The 23,560-nt window shown below is 37.9% G+C and overlaps 1 protein-coding gene across 2 annotated transcripts in view; it reads left to right on the forward strand.

Annotated features, from left to right (window-relative positions):
- The window catches only part of LOC124606240 (trafficking kinesin-binding protein milt), a 363,542-nt gene that overhangs the window by 154,615 nt on the left and 185,367 nt on the right, over window positions 1–23,560 (forward strand). The window contains exons 1-2 of one of the 2 annotated variants that reach the window (XM_047138218.1): window positions 9,635–9,751; window positions 10,725–10,829. In XM_047138218.1, the coding sequence (XP_046994174.1) occupies window positions 9,655–9,751; window positions 10,725–10,829 (202 nt within the window). In that variant the 5' untranslated portion in view covers window positions 9,635–9,654. Of the gene's footprint in view, window positions 1–9,634; window positions 9,752–10,724; window positions 10,830–23,560 lie in introns of those variants that run through there. The other variant, XM_047138217.1, reaches the window with a different exon arrangement.

The raw sequence follows: 23,560 nt of genomic DNA on the forward strand, positions 1-23,560 counted from the left end.
TTGGCACGCCTACATTCAGCAAGGGATGCAGTTCAGTATCACACATATAGAACTTATCGGCAAGTTCAGACGTGGGTGGGATATGAAGAAGACGCCCTGGAGTGGGGCTGGAAGGACGATATTTTGGTCGAACCCCAATCCCATCGAATAAAGAACCAGCTGCACAGGCATTGCTGAACATGATTTCATGCCAGTGCTAAAAGACTTACGGCAACAAATGCAGCTGTAAAGGAGGAATTCGATGGTTGAATCCATCACGGAACAAAAGGGCTTAGGTGATGCACTGCATATTGGTGAAAGTAATCAACTTTCAGAACGAAATTTTCACTCTGCAGCGGAAGTGTGCGCTGATATGAAACTTCATGGCAGATTAAAACTATGTGCCGGACCGAGGTTCGAACTCAGACCCTTTGCCATTCGCGGGAAAGTGCTCCACCACCTAAGCTACCAAAACACGACCCACGATCCGTCCTCACAGCTTTACTCCCACCAGTACCTCGTGTCCTACCTTCCATCCTCTTCTATCTTCCATCCTCTCCTACCTTCCAAACTTCACAGGAGCTCTTCCGCATACCTTGCAGAACTAGCATCGGCAGCCGGCCACGGTGGCCGAGCGGTTCCAGGCGCTTCAGTCCGGAACCGCGCGACTGCTACGGTCGCAGGTTCAAATCCTGCCTCGGGCATGGATGTGTGTGACGTCCTTAGGTTGGTTAGTTTTACATAGTTCTAAGTTCTAGGGGACTGATGACCTCAGATGTTAACTCCCCTGGTGCTCAGAGCCATTTGAACCATTTAAACTAGCGTTCTGGAAGAAAGGATATTGCGGAGACATGGCTTAGCCACAGCCTGGGGGATGTTTCAGGATGATGAATTTTACGCATCAACCACATCTGAGCTAAAACAACAAGAAATTGATGAATTTTTAACTTAAAATTTTGTATATATCCTTAAAATTTAAGATTATTTTTAAACTGTATTTTGTTGAAATATAAGCGTATATAAAAGAGTTGAAAAATTAGTATTTTTCTTTTTCAAAAATTGTTATTTCCCACAAATTACATGAATCTCATGAACTACATGTATATATTGCACACAAGGGTTGGAAGATGATGATACGGTCAGGAATACCATTTCTCACTGAAAGTCGGTTCCAGCATCTTATAAATGAAACTTGCAGTAAATTTACCTCTCTTTAAAATTGATAACGGCGTATTTTTGTCTCAAATGCACTGAAAGCTAGTTACTGGGGGAAAACTGAAAAAAATGCCATCTCTCAGCCGGTAACGGCCAAGTGGGAGAAGGTCTACAACTTGGAATTTTTCACGAGAGGGTTAATACATACAGCATACTTGACAATCAAAATTACTCCACCTTTTGCAATCCAAAATGCTACCTGTATTGGGCTATACATTAGTTCTATTCGCCAATTTTTGAGTGTGCTTTTTAAACGTTTCCACATTCATCCAGACAAGTTCTGGACCTGGTTTACATATTACACAAACGAAACATAAATGTACGTGGCAACACACGTTTGTTAAATTCTGGTTATGGGAATCGATGTTAAAAAATTGAAGACATGAAAATAATGTATTACATTCATTAAAATGAATAGGTGAACGTTTTCGTATGCTGTGTTATCAGTTTTACAAACAATAGTGCAATTGTATAAGCATTTTTTTCTTACTTCAGACTTTTTATGTTCAATTTCAATCGGGCTCTGTTGGTAAACGAATAAAATTATATTTTTAAATGTGTATTGCTTTATTTCTTAACTTACTGACAATTTTGTGGGACAACTGTCAGATTTAATCATATCACGATATAATTCCAAACCATCAACTTCTGAAGTTTCACATCCTTGATCATTTTAATAATACAAAAGCTGTACTTTAAAGATAATCCGGAAATAATGGTTACCTTTTAAGTATCAGAGTAGTAAGTAAAGCTGTGATCTACACAAAGGTTGGTTTGAACTTCACAGTACGTTAGTAAGCATGGTCCCATTGGAAATCGTATGCCTTTGCCTACCAGCGACTTTTTGAAGTGACATTGCAGGCAGTTGTTGGGGCACTTTAACGTGAAATCCGAACTGTGGTATAACACGGTATTTTTCACATTAACGAACATCGCCAGAGGTGAAAAAAGTAGTAAGTGACAAACTCCTAGGAATCATTGGGAATAGAACCTGTGACCTTTGGCTTTGTTCTTAAGTAGTGTGGTATCAAAGTCACCTGGCTGTATCAAATTTTGAGTAGGCAACCACCAGTTCTGTAGGGTATAATAAGATTTTAGGGCCACCTATAAAATTTAGTTCTTGTGGAACGACACGTCTCTAAACTGACAAAATCATTTGTAACATAAAGTCATATGACAATCGATCTCAAATAGGACGTTGTCCTGTTCGACATTGTGGGATACGTACCGACATTATGCATTAACGCCTTTCCACCTACTCTTCACCACCGATTTCATCCAAGCCTATGATATATGCAACCCTTGATCAGAAATGAAAGTGACAGAAGTGGGAGCTACAGATGGCCAAGAATTTAGAAAAAAAAAGGATTTTTTTGTGCTGGTCAGGCAAGTTAGCTAGCGAAGTTTATAGGCAGCGTTTAACGTAGGCCGGTAATCCTAGGGTAGAGTCCTTATGTGCAAACTTTGTCCTTTTTTATTTTCACTTTTTACGTTACTTACGCTACAAATAAACCAAAGTAATATTCAGTATATCTTATTTATCAATAATTTCATAAAATGCATGAAAAGCAAAGGAAAATTTGAGATTGCCAATAAATTTCAATCAGTTGATTGTAATGGGTACACAATAACTTCATATATGAAATTAGATACTTTTATTGCGATAATTTACACATGCTTGAGTGATATTCGTCGTAAAAACAGGGAAAGGTATCATTTTCTCGGCGTTTGGCACACGTCATAAACGCCGCACTTCTACAATTACATCGTTGTTTTGAAGTTTCTATAGAAAAACAAACCTGTCACACATTCATAAAAGGTCCTCTCGCATCGCTCAGTTTGGCAGAAAACCAAGCACGATGAAAAATTTCGCTAAATATTGACGAGGTTACCTGCTGGTATACAGTAAAATGTATTTTGATACAATCTTCTCCAAGCTCGAAATGAAACTAAGGCAATACGAAGTCCTAGACGCTTTAATTACAATACGTTTTTTAAATATTATTCGCGTAGTTTTCGTGGACGCTGTATGTAGTAGTACTGCACAAGTTCAGGTCGTCAATAGTTGGTACCCACATCTCGATGTAGAGAGATATTCGTGGTTAATCGTATTATACAGTCATTTCTTGTAAGTTTAATTGCAGTTTCAAATTCTCATGAGGAAAAAAGTAAGTTAACTATTTATTATTCCAAAGTAATCGCCATAACTTCATAAATTTATCTGTGTGACAAGAAATGTTTGCGGTTTCCAACAGAACCATGATTGTACCGAGAACAGCAAATCTTCGTCCGCAGCAAGTCGACGGCCTCCAGAAATATGGAAATCGCATGGGGGTGAGATGGGGTCGGTATGGAGGATGTTACGGGCTTCCCAGTTAGGACAGTTGACATTTCCAAAATCTGAAAATCCGATACATCGATATTTAAAAAAAAAATATCGTTATCAGTCCTCAATATATCGAAAATAGTATAGATATATCGACGGTAAAAAAAATCGACGTACTGGCTTATAAAAATTTCGGCTTCATATTGTAAACATAATGTCGGCTTTAGAGCTGTGTATTTAAGGTATTGATTTATTATTAGATGAATCTGTACTCAACAACCTAGCAGCCCCTTAGAATTGAAAGGAAACGACGCACTTACATCCATGCCGATAACGACTTTGCTAATGATGGTATCTGCATGTAAGTGGCACGATAAAGGTGTCCGTCGTCCGGTTTCGGATTTGTCCGGAACACTTCATGTTTTTTTCCCAACGCCAGCGACGTAGCAATTGTTTCAAAACTGCGTAGTGGAGTTACACGTTGTAGTTGCTCTCGCTAGCGCCGATTACATCAACATTTCCTCATCACACGTCTGTGCCCATCGCAGAGACCAATCCTTTCATTTAGAGTTTTGTTCATCATTTCCAACAACTGTTTTTGAAGAATGCTGATGTGAAGAAATTGCACACTAGTAGTTTTTTAACGCAACGGGTGTGCTATTTCATCACAACAGGAACCTATTCCATCCCCCACTGTGGAGCAATGAAACTATTTTGTGTCATCCATACTGGCCTCACACAAAAAGGACAGGAGTGGTGAAAGCTCAAAAAGTAGTAAAGACTCCTTCACACAGTGAAAGTACAATTATGTTCTACTATAATTTCAACTATTTACCGAAAATTGCAAAAGAAATAAAAATGTCTTTCCTTTCCTTTCCTTTTCACTTCGCTACTATATTCCGTAGAAAAAAAAACAATGCCGATATTTCTCGGAAAAAATATCGATATATCGACATTTTATCAAGAGACCTACTTCCCAGCAAAACTTCAGAAGCTTAGTCGAGACAAGAGGCACACCACCTCCAGGAAAGCCATGATGACCTTTTCCATTGGCTTCAAATAGCCACTGCTCATTGACTCAGTGGGATAAATGTATTAACAGTTATGGCGATTACTGTTGAAATAATAAACAGCTTGCTCACTGAAAATCTGTCTTGTTTTCATACCCAATTGAATGAAAAGGATTGTTATGGCTGTCCTCAACAATAAGTCTCTTTCTTTTCATCCCATCTCCTGACCTGGGGTTCTGAACGACTGTTCCACAACTTATTTCCTAAACCTCACCAGTCATTTTCCTTCATCTCTCTTCCTCCTCCTTCAACCCTTCTGCCAGAAGGAGGAGCCACTGGCTCCAGAATATTGCACATTTCTTTAACTTTAATGTGTGTTTCCTCCCGTTGCCGCTTTGTGTGTAGATTTTTTTGTCCGTCCACCTATATTAGACATGCAGATTCATTCTTTTATTTGAAACTGAATTAGAGATGGAGCAATACGATATTATGTTTTGACAAGTGTGTCAAGAGTGGATCAGGCAATCACTGCTGTAAATAAGTAACTGATGTATTACAAAACTTTATAGGTATGGGGTTCATTTCTTTTTGTAAACGAGGTAATGATAAACACAAAGTACGAGGTTGGTGGAATGTTCAGATAAAAGCTCATAAGAATACTGGTGAAGCTACTTTTTAGATACACTGGAAAAAAATACAATCATTTCTTTTGTTTGGAAAAAAATCACCTGTGCTCGAATTTTTTTGCGTGGTGGATGACTCCTGCCATTTGGGGAACTGCCACTATTCTCATGCACATTCCAAGTAAAGTTACAGTCTTTTGGGTGGAAATTTGTGCACATCAATCCCACAATCCAGATTCTTGCTAAACAATTTTCACTTATGTCTGATGTTGAATACTTGAATTGAAAGAAAGACATTTACAGATTATAATAAAGTTCAAGACACTGTTTTTGCATTGATATCATTGAACTTTGGTTTAGTCTCATTCTGAAATTAGGTGGTGTTGCTACAGGTAGACACTGCAACATCATTTATTGTATGCCACAAAACATTATGTTGAAGAGTAATGAGAACTAATAAAATAAATTTTGTACTGATAGGTCCTGTTGTGAGATATGTCTTCGAAAAATGAAAGGAAAATTAAGGTGCAACATCTTATTGAAGGAGGTAATTGACGAATGCACCTGGAGAATAATGACAGAAGAAATCATCCAATTCACTGATGTATTAATTTGGTTGAAGAGGATCAAACGTAATATCAGATATTGTGTGGAGTTTGAAATAATTAAAACACACAAACCTTTTTTGATAATTGACAGATTAAAAAAAAAAAAATGTTGTAGCTTTTCCTGTTCAGTATTTTAACACAGTGTTCGATTACAATGGTCTCGAAGTATCACAAAGTTGAAATGTACTTTGGGGAACGGGACTTTCAATAAAAATTGTTAATATTTGTGTGCCATTTTTTCCAGTTCTCTGTTCAAAAACGTCTCCCAATGCCTCATTAAGTTGTGTAAGGTAAGAAATCTCGGAAGGAGGAGGTTCTAGGTCTGACAAGTATATTTTCGACAAAGCTTGTGAATTTCATGGGCTGAATGGGCGTGATAACTGAACAGTCAATTGAAGTTGAAAATAGTTGTATTACATGTGAACACACAGACTCATATAAGTACTTGTTCATTACTTCCTATTTTAGAACAGTGCTGATGATGCTTTGGAAGATCTCCATAGAAAGCTATTTGACACTTTTGTCCACCTCTTTCCATATAGTAGACAAAAACTATTCCTTTGCAATCACAACAGAGAGTCAGACTGTTCTCATGCTGATGGTTGTATGCTTTTTTAGGCTTAGAGCTAGCTCTCTTAGCTTTTAGTGTTCCTTACCCCAGCCGGTAAAAACAGAATAGTTATAGGATCACTTTGTTGTCTATCTGGTAAGACACGTTTTCTCAGGAACGGAAAGAGGTATCCATTTGAAATTTACAGTCCTGTGGCAGTGTAAAAAATTTAAGCTTCTACGTCATTCAGTCACTCAATACAGCCATTTGTTACATATTTTGATACTCGTAAATTTGCTCATTGAAACATAATTACCGCCCCCCCCCACCACTCTCTCTCTCTCTCTCTCTCTCTCTCTCTCTCTCTCTCTCTCTCTCTCTCTCTCTCTCTCTCTCTCTCTCTCTCTCTCTCTCTCTCTCTCTCTCTCTCCCCCCCCCCCTCTCTCTCTCTCTCTCTCTCTCTCTCTCTCCCTCTCTCTCCAATACTTTTATCGGTTATAGATGTCAGTTGATGTTCTACTTTCTCAGTTCATAATTGGCCTGATTTAGATTTTTGAACCATGCTGCCACCTGTCAACAGTTCTTAGAAGTAGGAGTCCACCTTGGATTACATCTTTTTAATTTTACACTCTTAAGATTTTTGTTTCAATTACGCTTGTATTTGAATAGCTACAGATCATAGTGGTGTAGAGGAGGAGAATACAGAAAATGATTCAAAGGGAAATATACTGAAGAAATATCTGGAACAGCTATTTCTACTAAGCTTCATTATCTTTAGTTGCAACATTTGTAAGTGGTACATTCTTGTTAAATGCCACAGAGAGGGAAAAAAAGTGTGTTGCATAATGTAAGTACAGTGGAGGTAACTAAATCCCAAATCTGTTTCTTTCCTCCTCTGTTATAAGTAATACTGTTTGTTGATGAACAAATCATTCCATGCATTCTGTGGAATCTACCCGTGGATGACAGACTGATACTGTTCTGTGGAGTGGTAACCACTTGTGCAGTCAGCTCATGGCCAAGTAAGGAAAAGTGGGTCATTGCCTGTATAGCTTGTCTCCTCTCAGAGCGGACAAGCTTGTCCTTTCACTTTTCATTGTGCAGCAACCAGCTGCTTATAAGGAACACACATGCACAAACAGAACACCAGTAGCAACATTCCTTAGATAAGGAAACTTTTGTAAGATTTGTTATCAAAGGATTTCATTCTTTAGTGGCTTGTACTGCTGGCTTTGATAATGTAATTTTGTCAGTGCCAAATCTTAGTCTATACACAATATAAAAGGCATAACAATATTATTTTTTAAGACTTTCATTCTTACTATGAAGTCAAACAACACATGCTGTATGCAGTATCCCACATCCTAGTGTGGGAAAATTCTTAATTTGAATTGAAATTAATAATTTGCAAGTATGAATTTTTGTAGCTTACTACAAGTGAGTAAATATTGCAACAATTTAACATTTATAAGAAAGATTGATAATAGGTTCACAGAAATATGGTGGAATAATCCCATAGTGGTCATTATATTTAGAAAAAGTCCATACAGCTATTGAGTTACTTAATGTACAATACCTGCTAATAAATTGGACACTTTCAGTAATATGTTAAAGTCTTTAACTTTTATTCTTTCCTTTATTCTTGGTGTTTTCACAGCATTTACTACTGCCAACTAGAGTCTGAATGAGATACTGGCAAAATGCCTAGCTGTTGTAGCCTAGTGGATATATATTGCCCCAGAAACTCAAAAGTTTTGGCAAACATTTCAGTGCAACATAGGTCTGAATTGTTGTGTGTGTGTGTGTGTGTGTGTGTGTGTGTGTGTGTGTGTGTGTGTGTGTGTGTGTGTGTGTGTGTGTTCAATATTTTGGTTGTTCAGTAGGTAATGCATCTTCAGAGGTGACATTCTTTCATGTTTTGTGCAATGGATGTGTGGATAATGTCAAAGGTGTTTATAAAAGTGAAGTACTGTATCTGCTTGCCTTTACTGCTTTCAATTTAAAAAGAAATACTAATGATAATGTTAGAGTTGTTCCTTCTTGTTAAGTACTGTATCTACTTTACTTTTTTAAAATTTTAATATTCAACGGCTAATTTAAATTTATCTTACACATTCTGGCTGCAGGCAGTTGTTTCATGAGATTTTTGTACTTTTTATTGTCTTACTAGCCATCTCTTGAGCTATTTCAGGCTCTTCTTTTGATTTATATCTGTCTGAAAGAATAGACGTCACTCTTGATACTGCAGCCATACATAGATATGATAATGAAATGAAATGAATTTTGATGTTGGCCACAATTGGGCATGGAAATGAAATCAATGGCAACAAGTGAAAGTTTTGTGCTGGACTAAGATTGGAACCTAGATTTCCTGCTATGTGCAAGCAGTAGCATTAACTGCTTTGGCTGCGCAAGCACACTTTTCTTCTGATCCAAATTCCCATCTTGTCACGCACTACTTACGTAGCCCCCCTGTCCATCACACCCGTTGCTTGCTGCATCACTCTGGATTTCCACGAGAATTCAGGACAGACAGTGCGTCCACACTGCAATGACCTTAATGGCCATCAAGCCGTATCATAATGCGGCGAGCAACAAGAGTAGTGGACACCGGCCGCTATTTGAGTAGTGTGTTACAAGATGGGAATTTGGACCAGATGGATAGTATGCTCGGGCAGCCAAAGCGATTAAGGCAACCATTCGTGTCAAGCAGGAAATCTGGAATTGAGTCCTGGTCCGGCACAAGTTTTACTTGTCGGCATTGAATTTGTATCAGTGCCCAGTAGTGGCTAGAGTCAGAATTTATTGTATTTAATCATGGAATTAATATGCCTGTTGTGGCTTAGGAAAGTGACTGGTTGCAGCTTCCACACAAATCATATATTGTAATGTACACATTATTTGCTCAGATAATGTAATTTGGAGTTTGAAAAGTGAGGCTGTGATGTTCTGTATGGTCTTATTGATATGGTAGTGCGACATTGTTTTACGTACTTTACGGACATCAAAGAATGCAAAGGGTGGATTTATATATCAAGTTTCAGTAATTTTCCGTTCTTTAATCATACATGTAAACATATCGGAAATGTGTGTGATATACCAGTGCAATACATATTTTGTAGTAACCAGACCAGTGTTGTTTATTCTTAATGGGACGATTTAGGTGAAAACTACTGCAGCTGTCTGCATGAGTTCAGAACACAGTCAGAGCTGTGACTGACCTATTTTTGTGTCTGTGAGGTGGGATGGATTTGGCTTACATCGGTGAGCACAGATGTGCAGTATTTTCCTGGCTATATGCCAGCCTCCGGCTCAGTGCTGAGGGAACTCTCAAACTGAGAGGATGTTCCCTATCCAAAGCAAACTATTGGGGAAGAACAGAAGAAAGTCTGGAGATCTCCAGGCACGTAGGGATTCTATTCTTGAGAGCTGGCAGAAGGGTATGTTCTATTGTGGTTGCAACTGCATGAGAGTAATAGACTTCCAATTTGTCACATTTCTTTTTGTAGTTAGCATGCTTCTCAGAGTAACATGTACAGTTGTAGACAACAATGAGTGCAGCTTAATGGAAAAAAAATTAAATCTATACTTGTTTAACAAACTACTTAATTCATCTATTCTGTTGAAGTAAATAAAAGTCACTGAGCCGGCATTGGTAACGCAATTCGATGTTTTTAACTCCTTATTTTGCCCTTGTTCAAGGAAACACTGTGTATGGTATTTGTATCATTGGTACCAGATCGCAGTTCTATTTATTTGGCTGAGTAGTTGTAGTGGTCAATATCTTTCTAAATTATACACCATTGCAGAATGCAGTAGTTCAGCATTTTGTTAACTTCGTGAATAATTAAATTTGTTGTTATTTTTGAATCACCGAAACCGTTTACTGAAAGAACAGGTTAAATTTAAAGAGAAACAATGAGGAACTGAAATCCATCAGTTAAAGAACACATTGAAGAAGCACATAGTCATAAAGGAAATATTTGTAAATAAATAGGTATTTCCTATATTTGTTGGACTCAGTTTTGCCTGCTGATTTTTGTTAAAGGCTGTGTCACAGGCTGCAATATATAATTAATTTTAAATGTTAATACATGATGAATTACAATCTATTGAGAAGAAAATCAGTATTATTAACATGGGATTATGTACCATTAACCTCATGCTTCCACATTTTGGAGTGTGTACATTTTCCCAGTTGTACTTCACCAGCAGTTGCTCGTTTGTGACAGAGTAAACAAGAATTTCATGTATTCCTTTTTAAATTAATGCATCTGAACAGACCAAAACAAACATTACCATCTATGCTTACATTTTCCTCTTTCTTAACACTGTGTACCCCGGCTTGATGTATTTATTGTTAACAGTTATTGTTGGACATGCTGAAGTCATAAAACATATTTATTGTTTCAGACGTGTGTTGTGGAGGGGAACTTCCAGAAGTGGAAATCATCAGTCTGTTGGAGGAGCAGATACCTCGCTATCGACTACGAGCTGATACCCTCACTCAATTTACAGGTACTTTCTCTCAGTGTTTAGGCACATTAGGTGATAGATTTGACTATAAATCGACAATGGTGTGTGTATGAGAACAGTCATCTTGTTATATGATATTTGTGCTTTAATTTATAGCTGTTAGAAAGAGAGATGTTAACTTGTGTGACATGGAGAGTGGTTGAATCCACATGGTGATAGAGTGCACCCAAAATAACTTATGCCATACCTGTGCAGACAGCGTGGTAGGGGAGGGGCCACCGGTGGGGACTCCACTGCATGTGGCCACCACACAATATGGAAGGTGCAGTTGAATAGCTGAAGCCTGTTTACAAGCAGAAGTTCTAAGCTATAGCTAGTGAGTCTGCAAACAATCATATTCACCAGTTATGCCAGTACAACCAATAATTTGGCAAGTCAGTATGCGAGTCCCTGAATAGCGTATACCAATGAAAATCAGCACATAAACAATTGAGACAACTCCTTCTAATGGATAAAGAAGACAACTAAGCAGGTGACACCAAATTAATGTGGCCACCCCTTGGTAACAAAGAGGTGGACTCGTCTATAGCTGATGACAGGAATGTGTTTCTGTGCAGGTGCCAAGTTATTTTCTTCAAGCTCTAAATAATTATGGACCTGTTGCACCAGCTAGGAATATCGTCTTTGGTACATCACGAAACAATAGTGTTGTGACATTGGTTTAGGGATAAATATACAATTTATACCGTTTACATGTAAAAATATCTGTTGAAAATTCTTAACATTATCATCAGATTGTAAGTTTCAAAACATAGAAACATAAAATAAGTTATAGGATTTCTTCTGTAAGATATTTTAAAAAATAGCTGATTGAGTTAGTGATAGTACTAGTAGTAGTAGCTGCTATTAGCTGATCTTAGAGTCCACTTTGTTGTTCAGTCATTAATATGTAGACTTCTATTGCATTTCTGTTTTCTTTCTTGGGTGACCAGTTTTAGAAATGCTCAATTGAGTCCCGATTTTCTTCCTTTCTATATGTGGGCCACCCTTTATTTTATTACAAAGTTGATTGATTAAGGACATTATCTCCTTCTACACCTGGTAACTGCATCTAGAACAACTTAATCCACAACAATATATTAATTACTTTCAAGTGATGTAAAGAAGACCAATCTATACAGCACATAATTTAAAGAAAAAGTATAATGCTTATTTTAACTTTGGGGATCCCCTGAGATGTCTTCTTGTACCCATGGGCATGAGGGTATTTTTGAATAAAAAAGATTTGTGCTTCAGTTATTGCCTTATGCCTTGTTCTAGCTAGTGTTGGGAGCAATTACATTAAAATCATCATTTCAATCATTTGTTGGAAAGTGACTCATTCGGTTGTAGTTTTACGCATCAATTGAATTGAGCGATACCAGTCTGTGGCAGCAGCCGATTGAAAACAGCTGACACGGCCAGTCGTAATTTTACACATTAAATGAATTATTTTTTTCATTCATTCTTTCTTTTCCAGTGAAATCAATGTGAAGTTTTCGTGTCCGTGGGATTACGTATTCGTTGTATCAACCAAAACCACCCTTTAATCTTTAGTTGACTGAGTTCTCCTTTCACTCTTTGGAATTAAACCAGTCGTTGGTGCTTTCATTGGTTGAACTAAAGCAGTAAAGCAGTCAGTACTCTCATGCCCGTGGGTAAGACAGTTTAGGGGATTGCCAAAGTTAAAATAAGCTTTACACTTGTTCTTTTAATTATGTGCTGTATAGACTTATCTTCTTTACATCACTTAAAATTAATTAATGTATTGTTGTGGATTAAGTTGTTCCAGATGCAGTTACCAGGTGTAGAAGTATGAAACCGGAATTTGATTGCAGTAATTACAAGTCTGTTGTTTGAAACTGATAAACAATATTTTATTTAAAATAATCTCTGTAGCTATTTATACATTTCTCCCACCTCTCTGGCAGGCTAAAAAAAAAAAAATTCTTTAGAAGCGAAGCAGAAAGTGAGCCATTTTTGTACATTTTCATATGAATTGAAGCATTGTTCAGCGAGAGCATGCCCCAATGACGCAGATATATGATAATTGGATGGAGCTAAATCTGCAGAATAAACCGCATGCCCTAGTATTTCCCAATTGAATGCATCGATCGTTTCCCTGACCCGTTTTGCTGTGTGTGAGGAGTGTTACCATGGAGCAGTATGACTTTGTGTTGCATTTTTCCATATTCCTGGTGTTTTTCACATATTGCTCAATTTAAATCAATTATTTGCTGTTGGTAGCGATTGTTAACAGTTTTACCAGTTCATAAGAGATGACACGCTACTGATTCCACCAAACACAGAGCATTGTCTTCTCCAAAGTGATTAGGTCTTGGAGTGGTTGTCGATGGTTTGCTAGGATTCACCCATGATTTACGACGCTTATAATTCTCAAAATATATCTATTTTTCATCACCTGTCACTATTCGATGGAGGAACAACTCTCTTTCGTATCTGGCGAGCAGCATTTCACAAGTGGTCTTCCGATTTGCTTGCTGTCTTTCATTCAGTTGATGCAGAACTCATTTTCCCACTTTCTGCACCTTTCCCCCAGCTTTCATCCGAAAAGAAACGCCTTTCTGTGTCACATTCAGTTGTTCCTCCAGTTCCTGTTGAATTTTAGTATCATCTTCATCCAATAAGGCCTGCAATTTGTTGTCTTCAAACTTTTTTGGTGGTTTCCGACGCTCGTCATTCCTCAAATCAAAATAACCACTTTCAAATTTTTTGAACCACTCGAAACACTGTTTTCCCAACAGCATGTTTGCCAAAAGCTTCGATAAGCATTCGATGCGATTTTGCAGCAGTTTTCTTCAAGTGATAACAGAAAACCAATGCTGCCTGCAAATCATAGTTCGTAGACATAGAGCTCTAAATGTTTACGGGTTTTAAACAGATACCGATGTATGGAACTTTGGTTACTGAGTGTTGAAATTCGTCGTCAGCCGATACAGGAAGCAGATGGTGCTGCAGACGCGGTCTCGTGGGCCCTACACTGACGGGTAGCACCATGTGTAGGGAAATTCTGGTTTCATAATTCTACACCTGGCAACACACAAGTAATTAAGCTGATGTTATGTTGGGAGAACAAAATTGAGCATAAAAGTTCGCTTATGGGTATCTGAAAAAGCAAAGAACACTGCCAGATTTTAGGAACTATTTGCATTCCGACATGATGAAGATCATTAATTAAAAACTATCTGAATCTGGCCCTCTCAGATTGTTTGTGAAACTTGCAGTCTGCTGCTGCCGCCAGGAGTGCTTCTGGTGTGAGGAGGCAGCATAGTTCTCTGCACTGCATCACTGAATGGGTCACCTTTTTGCAGCAGCGGCCCTCCTGGCTGCTGAAGGCTGCCAGTGGCAGCATCTGCACTCGCTCTCAAAGACATCGGTCGTCTCCTGGGCAGTATATGACTGAAAAAGTATGCAAGTGAAATCACTCAAACCCAGAGACTGAGTGAAAATATTCATGTGGTTAATGTGGGTGAAGAGACTAGTTCGATTCGACTGTTTCTTTTTATTGAAAAATTTGTCTGGCCAGTAAGTTGTTAAAACCAGTCAGTTGCCCCATCACTAGTTCTAACAGTAAAAGATTTCGTATTTGCTCCAGCTGTTGTTTCTTAAAGATGATTCTGAGATGTTGCGTTTTTGCTCTTATTTTGAGCTCAGTTTATTTCTTTGTTATATAGATATTGAGCTTCTACTTAGTTAAAGATTGGTTTGGAATGTAGGAAGTGTATCACTTGTGCTCAAGTTGATTGTCTATTTTCAGTCTCCCCTATATTCACTTAACTGAATTATTTCTCACTTATCAGATTGCAGCAAAAAATGACATACTGCAGTTGCAAATAATTCCCTGTTGCAGCAAAAAATGACATACTGCAGTTGCAAATAATTCCCTGTTCAGTAACAGTTTATGGTCATCCAATTTGTGTTTCTTGCATTTGACTTCTTCTTCTCCTCCTCCTCCTCCTCCTTCTCTCTCTCTCTCTCTCTCTCTCTCTCTCTCTCTCTCTCTCTCTCTCTTTTATTTCCTCAGCCATATGCTGTCATTACTCTCGTTACTTTTTCTTCGACTGTCCTTGTTTTCAACTTTTTATTTTCCCTTTCCTTCATTAATGCTCACAGTTTAGATTGCAGTAAGGAATTGACTCACAGCACCTGTGTATAATGACTAGGGCCCGGATTTTAGTGATAAAGTCATATTTTTTTCTGGACTATAGGGTGAATTTTAGAACAATTTATACACAAATCTAGGCATTTTAATGTCAAAAAATGTATTTTGATTGTGCATATGAAGTCATATTTCAACAGATTTTAGTAATAAGTCATATTGCGGCTAACTTTTAATATAGTAGGTCATATTTCCGTCAACTTTTGCCAAAAATGCATACACCGTTTTTCTCGTATCTTACGGGACACATGAATAAGAAAATGAATATGTTGCTCACAAGACAATATTTAACATGGTATTATGAAAGATAAACAGATAAAGTAGTACACAGCTTTATTTCTCAGGACTGTAGCAGAAAATCGGTGTGCCACAACAGTCGTTTCGTGAACATAAAACATTGTTGCGCATAGTTGACAATACGCTCTCAGAGCCAACAAAGGCGGCTTCTGCCGTAATAATCATCGCAGTCGCTCAGGTGTTCCCAGAAACCAGTTTGAATACAGCCTTTGCCTCATTCAACATGCCTAAAGCAAAGTGCTCCGACAGCGTGAAGTTGCGAGGATATGTTCGAGAATTTGGAGAGAAGTTCTTTAGTACTGATAGGAAAATATTATTTTGTAAACTGTGTGAAGTTAAAGTTAGTGCAGAAAAGCGCTTTAATGTGCAACAACACTGTAATACCGCTAAACACTACAGCTGTGTGAAAGGAAGAGCTGAAAATAACAGCAGGCAAGTGCTGTTATTTGAACAGAGAGGTAAATCATCAACTGTGCAATCATTCTGCAAGGATTTGTGTGAGATGATGGTGTCCTGCAACACCCCATTGGAAAAGCTGAAGAATCCACACTTCTGATGGTTCTTGGAGAAGTACACAACAAATCCAGTTCCAGATGAATCTACACTGGGAAAGAACTATTTATCCGTATGCTACAATTATGTGCTCAACAAAATACAAATTATTATTGCTGAGCAAAAGATCTGGCTGTCGATAGATGAAACTACGAATATTATTGGGTGATATATTGCAAATGTTGTTGTTGGTGTTCTAAAAGTTGATGGCCCTGGACATATGTTCCTACTAACATGTGAAGCTCTCGATAGAGTAAACAATTCGACGATTGCTATTTTGTCTGACAACTCTCTGAAGCTACTGTGGCCAGATGGTGTGAAGGGAGACAACGTTTTGCTGCTTGTAACAGATGGTGCTTCATATATGGCTAAAGCAACCAAAGAGCTACCTATTCTCTACCCCAGTATGGTGTATGCCACTTTCCTTGCACATGCGCTGCACAGAGTTGCTGAAGAGGTGCGATCAGATTACCCTAACGTGGACAAATTCATTTCCTGTGGCAAGAAAATCTATGTGAAGACTTTGCTATGGGTGCAGAAATTCAAGGAACAAGCACCTTCGGCGGGCAGAGTGGCCGAGCGGTTCTAGGCGCTACAGTCTGGAATCGCGCGACCAGTACGGTCGCAGGTTCAAATCCATCCTCGGGCATGGATGTGTGTGATGTCCTTAGGTTAGTTAGGTTTAAGTAGTTCTAAGTTCTAGGGGACTGATGACCTCAGAATTTAAGTCCCATAGTGCTCAGAGCCATTTGAACCAAGCACCTTCAATGCCCCTCCCACCTAAACCTGTTCTTACACGATGGGGTTCTTGGATTAATGCTGATGAGTATTACTGTGCCTACTACACCCAAATAAAGACAATCTTCTGTGAGCTTGATAGGGATGAATTAAGTGCTATCAAAATTGTGAAAGAAGTTTTTACAGATACATTGTCTTCAAACTTGGAATACATCAATGCCAATTTTTCAGTGATATCAAAAGCCATCAAATGACTGGAAGCTGTTTGCACTCAGCTATGTGAGGCCCTGAGTATTGTGAAACATGTACAGAGTGAGTTGGGTCGAGCTCTTGGTCATGTGGCTGACAAAGTGGAAACCAAATTGCAAAGTTTTCTCCAACGGAATCTTGGATATTCTGCACTGTGCAAAATTAGTGACAGTCTTTGAGGGAATGCCACAACATTGGAAGATACTGAAACAAAGGTGAACTCCAGTGACCTGGCTGCCTTCAAATACGCTCCAGTGACGTCTTGTGAAGTGGAGAGGAGCGTTTCCAGGTAGAAAACTATCCTCAGCGACAACCGTAGATCATTGACTATGGAAAACCTGGAAATGCACCTTGTGATCCAGTGCAACTTTGCAGATACTGAAGATTGACGTACGGTATTAAATAATGTGAAACCCTTTAAATACTATCTAGAAATAAAAACATTGTTTTACTGTTTCTATAGATGATCTTTTCACTGTACTTTGTGTTTAGAAAATAAAACGTTCAGACATTCTAAAAATAGGTGCAAATTAGCCACAAACCCTATAGAAAAAAAGAACTATACTTACAATATTTTGAGAAGTGAATCGTGTATTACTTTATGGTGAATAAGAAATTAAATAAACAACCAAGAATGCTTTAAATAAACTTATATTAAGTCATATTTTATTTTTAAGGTCATATTTATGTAAGTTTTAGGTCATAAATGCTTGCATGTTTCACTGTTTTTTTGGTCATTAAAGTCTGCGCCCTAATAATGACCTCTTGGATAACTGTTTGTGGTCATCCAGTTTGTGATTTTAGCATGTGTTATAAAAAGTTTGCCTGATAGGTTAAAAGAAAGAGGAACACAAACAGTTTGTATAATTGAATTTGAATTAGTGATTGCATGTGAAGTGTAGTACAGTTCAGACTTCGTCCGTGTCCGTTATTTGAAGAAAGTTCCGTTGAAGAGGTATTACTTGTCTCCATGATAAACTCATGTGGGCGATAAAAGAGTTCTCTTTACAGTGAACCACTGTTAGTTAACTTTGATGTTTACAAAATAATGCTCCAGTTAGGTATCTGTTCTTTTATAAGATGTTGCCTGTAATCTTGGGTCAAGGATAAATAGAGAATTTTAAGTCTCTACTCGTGACTGCTTCAGAAATACAAATTTCTCTTTTTGAAGACTTATTTTTATGAATATAATGACAGTTGACATTGCAGGATGGAAGTAAGGAAAAACACACACACACACACACACACACACACTCTACCTACCCCTCTCTCTCTCTCTCTCTCTCTCTCTCTCTCTCTCTCTCTCTCTCTCTCTACATTGTCCACTGCAGCTACAATATCTATCCTTAATTGTAATGAACAACTGGTACAGAACAAGCTGGACTGTGTGTGTCCAGTTACCATACAGCGATAAACACACCAAAGTGGCATGTGAGCCAGTATGACACACACATTTTAATGACAGTTTTACTTTGAATTTTATAATAATGCAGTTGATTCATTGTCAACGAGAAATGGAAATTGGAAAATAAACATAGACACTTGTGACGTCATTGGTCACCAAAAACAGAAACTGTGTCGACAGGTAAGACAGGAATATGTATTGGTGAAATGTAACAAATTGAAAGGACTCTAAATTGGAGAATGCTGTGTCCACCACTAAAACAGAAACAAAAGAAAAAAGGTGTGATAGTGTCCCTTGAGATTGGAGGATACTTGACTACATGGATGAAAGAAAAATCTGTAAATACTGGAGACTATTTAATTGTCATTGTTAACTAGTGCTGTGTATCATTTATGTTGCTCTACATCAACATGAATGCTCTACATCAACAATACATGAAAGAGGGTGGTATACATGGAAGAACCCTGGAGATACTAAAAGGTATCAGATAGATTATATAATGGTAAGACAGAGATTTAGGACCCAGGTTTTAAATTGTAAGACATTTCCAGGGGCAGATGTGGACTCTGACCACAATCTATTGGTTATGACCTGTAGATTAAAACTGAAGAAACTGCAAAAAGGTGGGAATTTAAGGAGATGGGACCTGGATAAACTGAAAGAACTAGAGGTTGTACTGAGTTTCAGGGAGAGCATAAGGGAACAATTGACAGGAATGGGGGAAAGAAATACAGTAGAAGAAGAATGGGTAGCTTTGAGGGATGAAGTAGCGAAGGCAGCAGAGGATCAAGTAGGTAAAAAGACGAGGGCTAGTAGAAAACCTTGGGTAACAGAAGAGATATTGAATTTAATTGATGAAAGGAGAAAATATAAAGATGCAGTAAATGAAGCAGGCAAAAAGGAATACAAACGTCTCAAAAATGAGATCGACAGGAAGTGCAAAATGGCTAAGCAGGGATGGCTAGAGGACAAATGTAAGAATGTAGAGGCCTATCTCACTAGGGGTAAGATAGATACTGCCTACAGGAAAATTAAAGAGACCTTTGGAGATAGAGAACGACTTGTATGAATATCAAGAGCTCAGATGGAAACCCAGTTCTAAGCAAAGAAGGGAAAGCAGAAAGGTGGAAGGAGTATATAGAGGGTCTATACAAGGGCGATGTACTTGAGGACAATATTATGGAAATGGAAGAGGATGTAGATGAAGATGAAATGGGAGATATGATACTGCGTGAAGAGTTTGACAGGGCACTGAAAGACCTGAGTCGAAACAAGGCCTGGGGGAGTAGACAACATTCCATTGGAACTACTGACGGCCTTGGGAGAGCTAGTCCTGACAAAACTCTACCATCTGGTGAGCAAGATGTATGAAACAAGCGATATACCCTCAGACTTCAAGAAGAATATAATAATTCCAATCCCAAAGAAAGCAGGTGTTGACAGATGTGAAAATTACCGAACTATCAGTTTAATAAGTCACAGCTGCAAAATACTAACACGAATTCTTTACGGACGAATGGAAAAACTAGTAGAAGCGGACCTTGGGGAAGATCAGTTTGGATTCCGTAGAAACACTGGAACACGTGAGGCAATACTGACCTTACGACTTATCTTAGAAGAAAGATTAAGGAAAGGCAAACATACTTTTCTAGCATTTGTAGACTTAGAGAAAGCTTTTGACAATGTTGACTGGAATACTCTCTTTCAAATTCTAAAGGTGGCAGGGGTAAAATACAGGGAGCGAAAGGCTATTTACAATTTGTACAGAAACCAGATGGCAGTTACAAGAATCGAGGGGCATGAAAGGGAAGCAGTGGTTGGGAAGGGAGTAAGACAGGGTTGTAGCCTCTCCCCGATGTTGTTCAATCTGTATATTGAGCAAGCAGTAAAGGAAACAAAAGAAAAATTCGGAGTAGGTATTAAAATTCATGGAGAAGAAATAAAAACTTTGAGGTTCGCCGATGACATTGTAATTCTGTCAGAGACAGCAAAGGACTTGGAAGAGCAGTTGAATGGAATGGACAGTGTCTTGAAAGGAGGATATAAGATGAACATCAACAAAAGCAAAACAAGGATAATGGAATGCAGTCGAATTAAGTAGGGTGATGCTGAGGGAATTACATTAGGAAATGAGACACTTAAAGTAGTAAACAAGTTTTGCTATTTGGGGAGCAAAATAACTGATGATGGTCGAAGTAGAGAGGATATAAAATGTAGGCTGGCGGCCGGCCGAAGTGGCCGCGCGGTTCTGGCGCTGCAGTCTGGAACCGCGAGACCGCTACGGTCGCAGGTTCGAATCCTGCCTCGGGCATGGATGTGTGTGATGTCCTTAGGTTAGTTAGGTTTAACTAGTTCTAAGTTCTAGGGGACTAATGACCTCAGCAGTTGAGTCCCATAGTGCTCAGAGCCATTTGAACCATATGTAGGCTGGCAATGGCAAGGAAAGCGTTTCTGAAGAAGAGAAATTTGTTAACATCCAGTATTGATTTAAGTGTCAGGAAGTCATTTCTGAAAGTATTTGTATGGAGTGTAGCCATGTATGGAAGTGAAACATGGACGATAAATAGTTTGGACAAGAAGAGAATAGAAGCTTTCGAAATGTGGTGCTACAGAAGAATGCTGAAGATTAGATGGGTAGATCACATAACTAATGAGGAAGTATTGAATAGGATTGGGGAGAAGAGAAATTTGTGGCACAACTTGACCAGAAGAAGGGATCGGTTGGTAGGACATGTTCTGAGGCATCAAGGTATCACCAATTTAGTATTGGAGGGCAGCGTGGAGGGTAAAAATCGTAGAGAGAGACCAAGGGATGAATACACTAAGCAGATTCAGAAGGATGTAGGTTGCAGTAGGTACTGGGAGATGAAAAAGCTTGCACAGGGTAGGGTAGCATGGAGAGCTGCATCAAACCAGTCTCAGGACTGAAGACCAGAACAACAACAACAACATCAACACTCTGCTTTCTACTATCTCGTCTTTATCATGAGATGACAAGATTTATCATATTCACACAGAACTATGCATAACAGTGGCATACATAAAATTCTGCACATGTACCACACTCTTATATCCAGAATTCTGGTTCTAAAAATGTGGGATAGTTGATAAATTTTGTGTGCGACTTTGTAAACTGTGTGGATATGGTGGGTGCCTTAAATGACTACCTAGGTCTGAAAATGATCATTCTTCGAAACTAAATGTAAAAATAAATGTGTAACTGAAAATGTGAAGTAAAGATAAATTTATACTTTTACTTTCTGCTTCATATTATCATTTTGTCAGTTTCTTGCATTTTGAAAATTTTCGGCATTGGATTTTATGGTGTAGTTAGTAGATGTTACTTTGATAAAATTGTGCATTTTTTTGTGAGCAGTGTAACATAATTTATAATTGTTGGTAGAAGCGTGCACATTCACACACACACACACACACACACACACACACACACACACACAAATAAAAAAAAAAAAAACTCTTGAGGAACAAAGCACCAGTTGGATTCTTAATTGCTGAGGCTAATAGATCATTTTGTCGATGGAACTACATTCACCTTGTTGCTGAAACTTCTATCGTGGCTTACTTTTGTGTATCGTGTAGCTCGGTCAGTGAACTGAAAAGATAATTCATGGTGTAACTGTAGCAACCAAAATATTTTCTGTAAAATGGGGAACAATAGAGCACTTTTGACTATTATGGAATTTACTTTTTATTAGTTCTGTAAGTCTTAGAGCAGGGAAATAATTCATTTCCTTATTTCTATCATGTGTACTGCATGATCCTAAACTTATTCCTTTGACTATAACCAAATCTTTGCATATGAAATATTTACTCCAACATGATCAGATGTTGTCATATGCTGTAGTGCTTAGTAATCAGAAATCAGGTACTTCATTGTGCAACTGAAGTGTTTTATTATTTGTCCACAAGAATGTTGTCTGATGTGGTAAGAAGGCTTAGAAAATAGATAACTCCAAGCCCTTTTTTGCTCTTAGGCATTCGTTGAAAAGTTGTTCATAGTAACAAGTGAAATGTGGAAATGTGCCTGTCATGATAATTACAAAATGCAAGTCTCCCACCAGTGTTCCTCAATATAAAAATAGTCTTCATTATTAAACATGACAAACAATAATATACTTTATTACACAAAAATAATGTAAATGTTGATGTTGCAGTGGCATATTTTTAATTGCCCTGCAAATAACATTAACAAAAAATTATATTCCAAGTAAGTGTTAACTCTACATATCCATTGCCCACATAATATTTTAGAGCAATGCAATAAAATGAATCTGATCTTTGCTTAGCTTGTAAACAATATTAAAACTCTTCTTGCACTATAATGCTACATTTTAAAACCCTTCTTGCATTATAATGCTGTATGACTCAGCAAACATGGGTAGAACATGAATCACAAACAGTTGACATGAGCTGTATTTTAAAAGTCCTATGTTGACTGTAGAAGCAGGCAGGAACAACGTAGCTTTTCTGCTTTGGAATGACGTCATCTGATGATTGATATATTAAGATACGGCCATAGGCAAACACTCATAGCATGGTATCAGTCTTAAATTTTGTCTACTTTAGCAATTTATTTTTCTGAAAGTTGCAACAGTCAGTCGTAGTTATGTGATGTGATTCCATGATATTGCAGTTTTCTCCTTTTTATGTTTTGTCTTTCAGTATTTTTACTTTACATCAATGCTGTTTCATTTTTGGTGTTGCTCAGTTTTACAGACAATAATTTAATGATCATAATTCACAAAAACTACTACCTGCTCTGTTGCTAATAAAAGAAGTTTATTTAATTTGTATCTTATATTAAAACACCATTGTGCTATTTGTCCTTCTCTAAATTTAATTATAATTATATGAACACTTCAGTTTAAGAATCTTTTTTATCTTGGGGGGAGGGGGCGGCGAGGCCCAATACAGGAGACAGCTGATTGGTGTTAGTGCTTTTTTATTGTGAGGAATTGAATGAAATGTGGTTTGTTGTACACAGAACAAACAATAAATCTGATATTGATGTATGGTTTAGATCTCTAGTGTCTCTAAGCGTATCAGTAATTTGTCCTTGATTTGAATTATAGCTGAAGTAATGTTTTTTTCTCAAATAGATGAAATATGTGGCTCCAAACAAGTTTTCTACTTCAGAAATGGCAGACGCAATGTTTTGTGCAAGGGAGGCGACAATGTCGGGCTCCCATTTCTTTGTTGCTTTGTTTATCTTTTAATTATTTTTGGGAACTCCTCAGTGTCATATGTGTGATACTACTACATTATGTTTCCATCCCAAGAGAAATACCAGGT

Source organism: Schistocerca americana, chromosome 1 (assembly GCF_021461395.2).
Source record: "Schistocerca americana isolate TAMUIC-IGC-003095 chromosome 1, iqSchAmer2.1, whole genome shotgun sequence".
Lineage (NCBI taxonomy): Eukaryota > Metazoa > Arthropoda > Insecta > Orthoptera > Acrididae > Schistocerca > Schistocerca americana.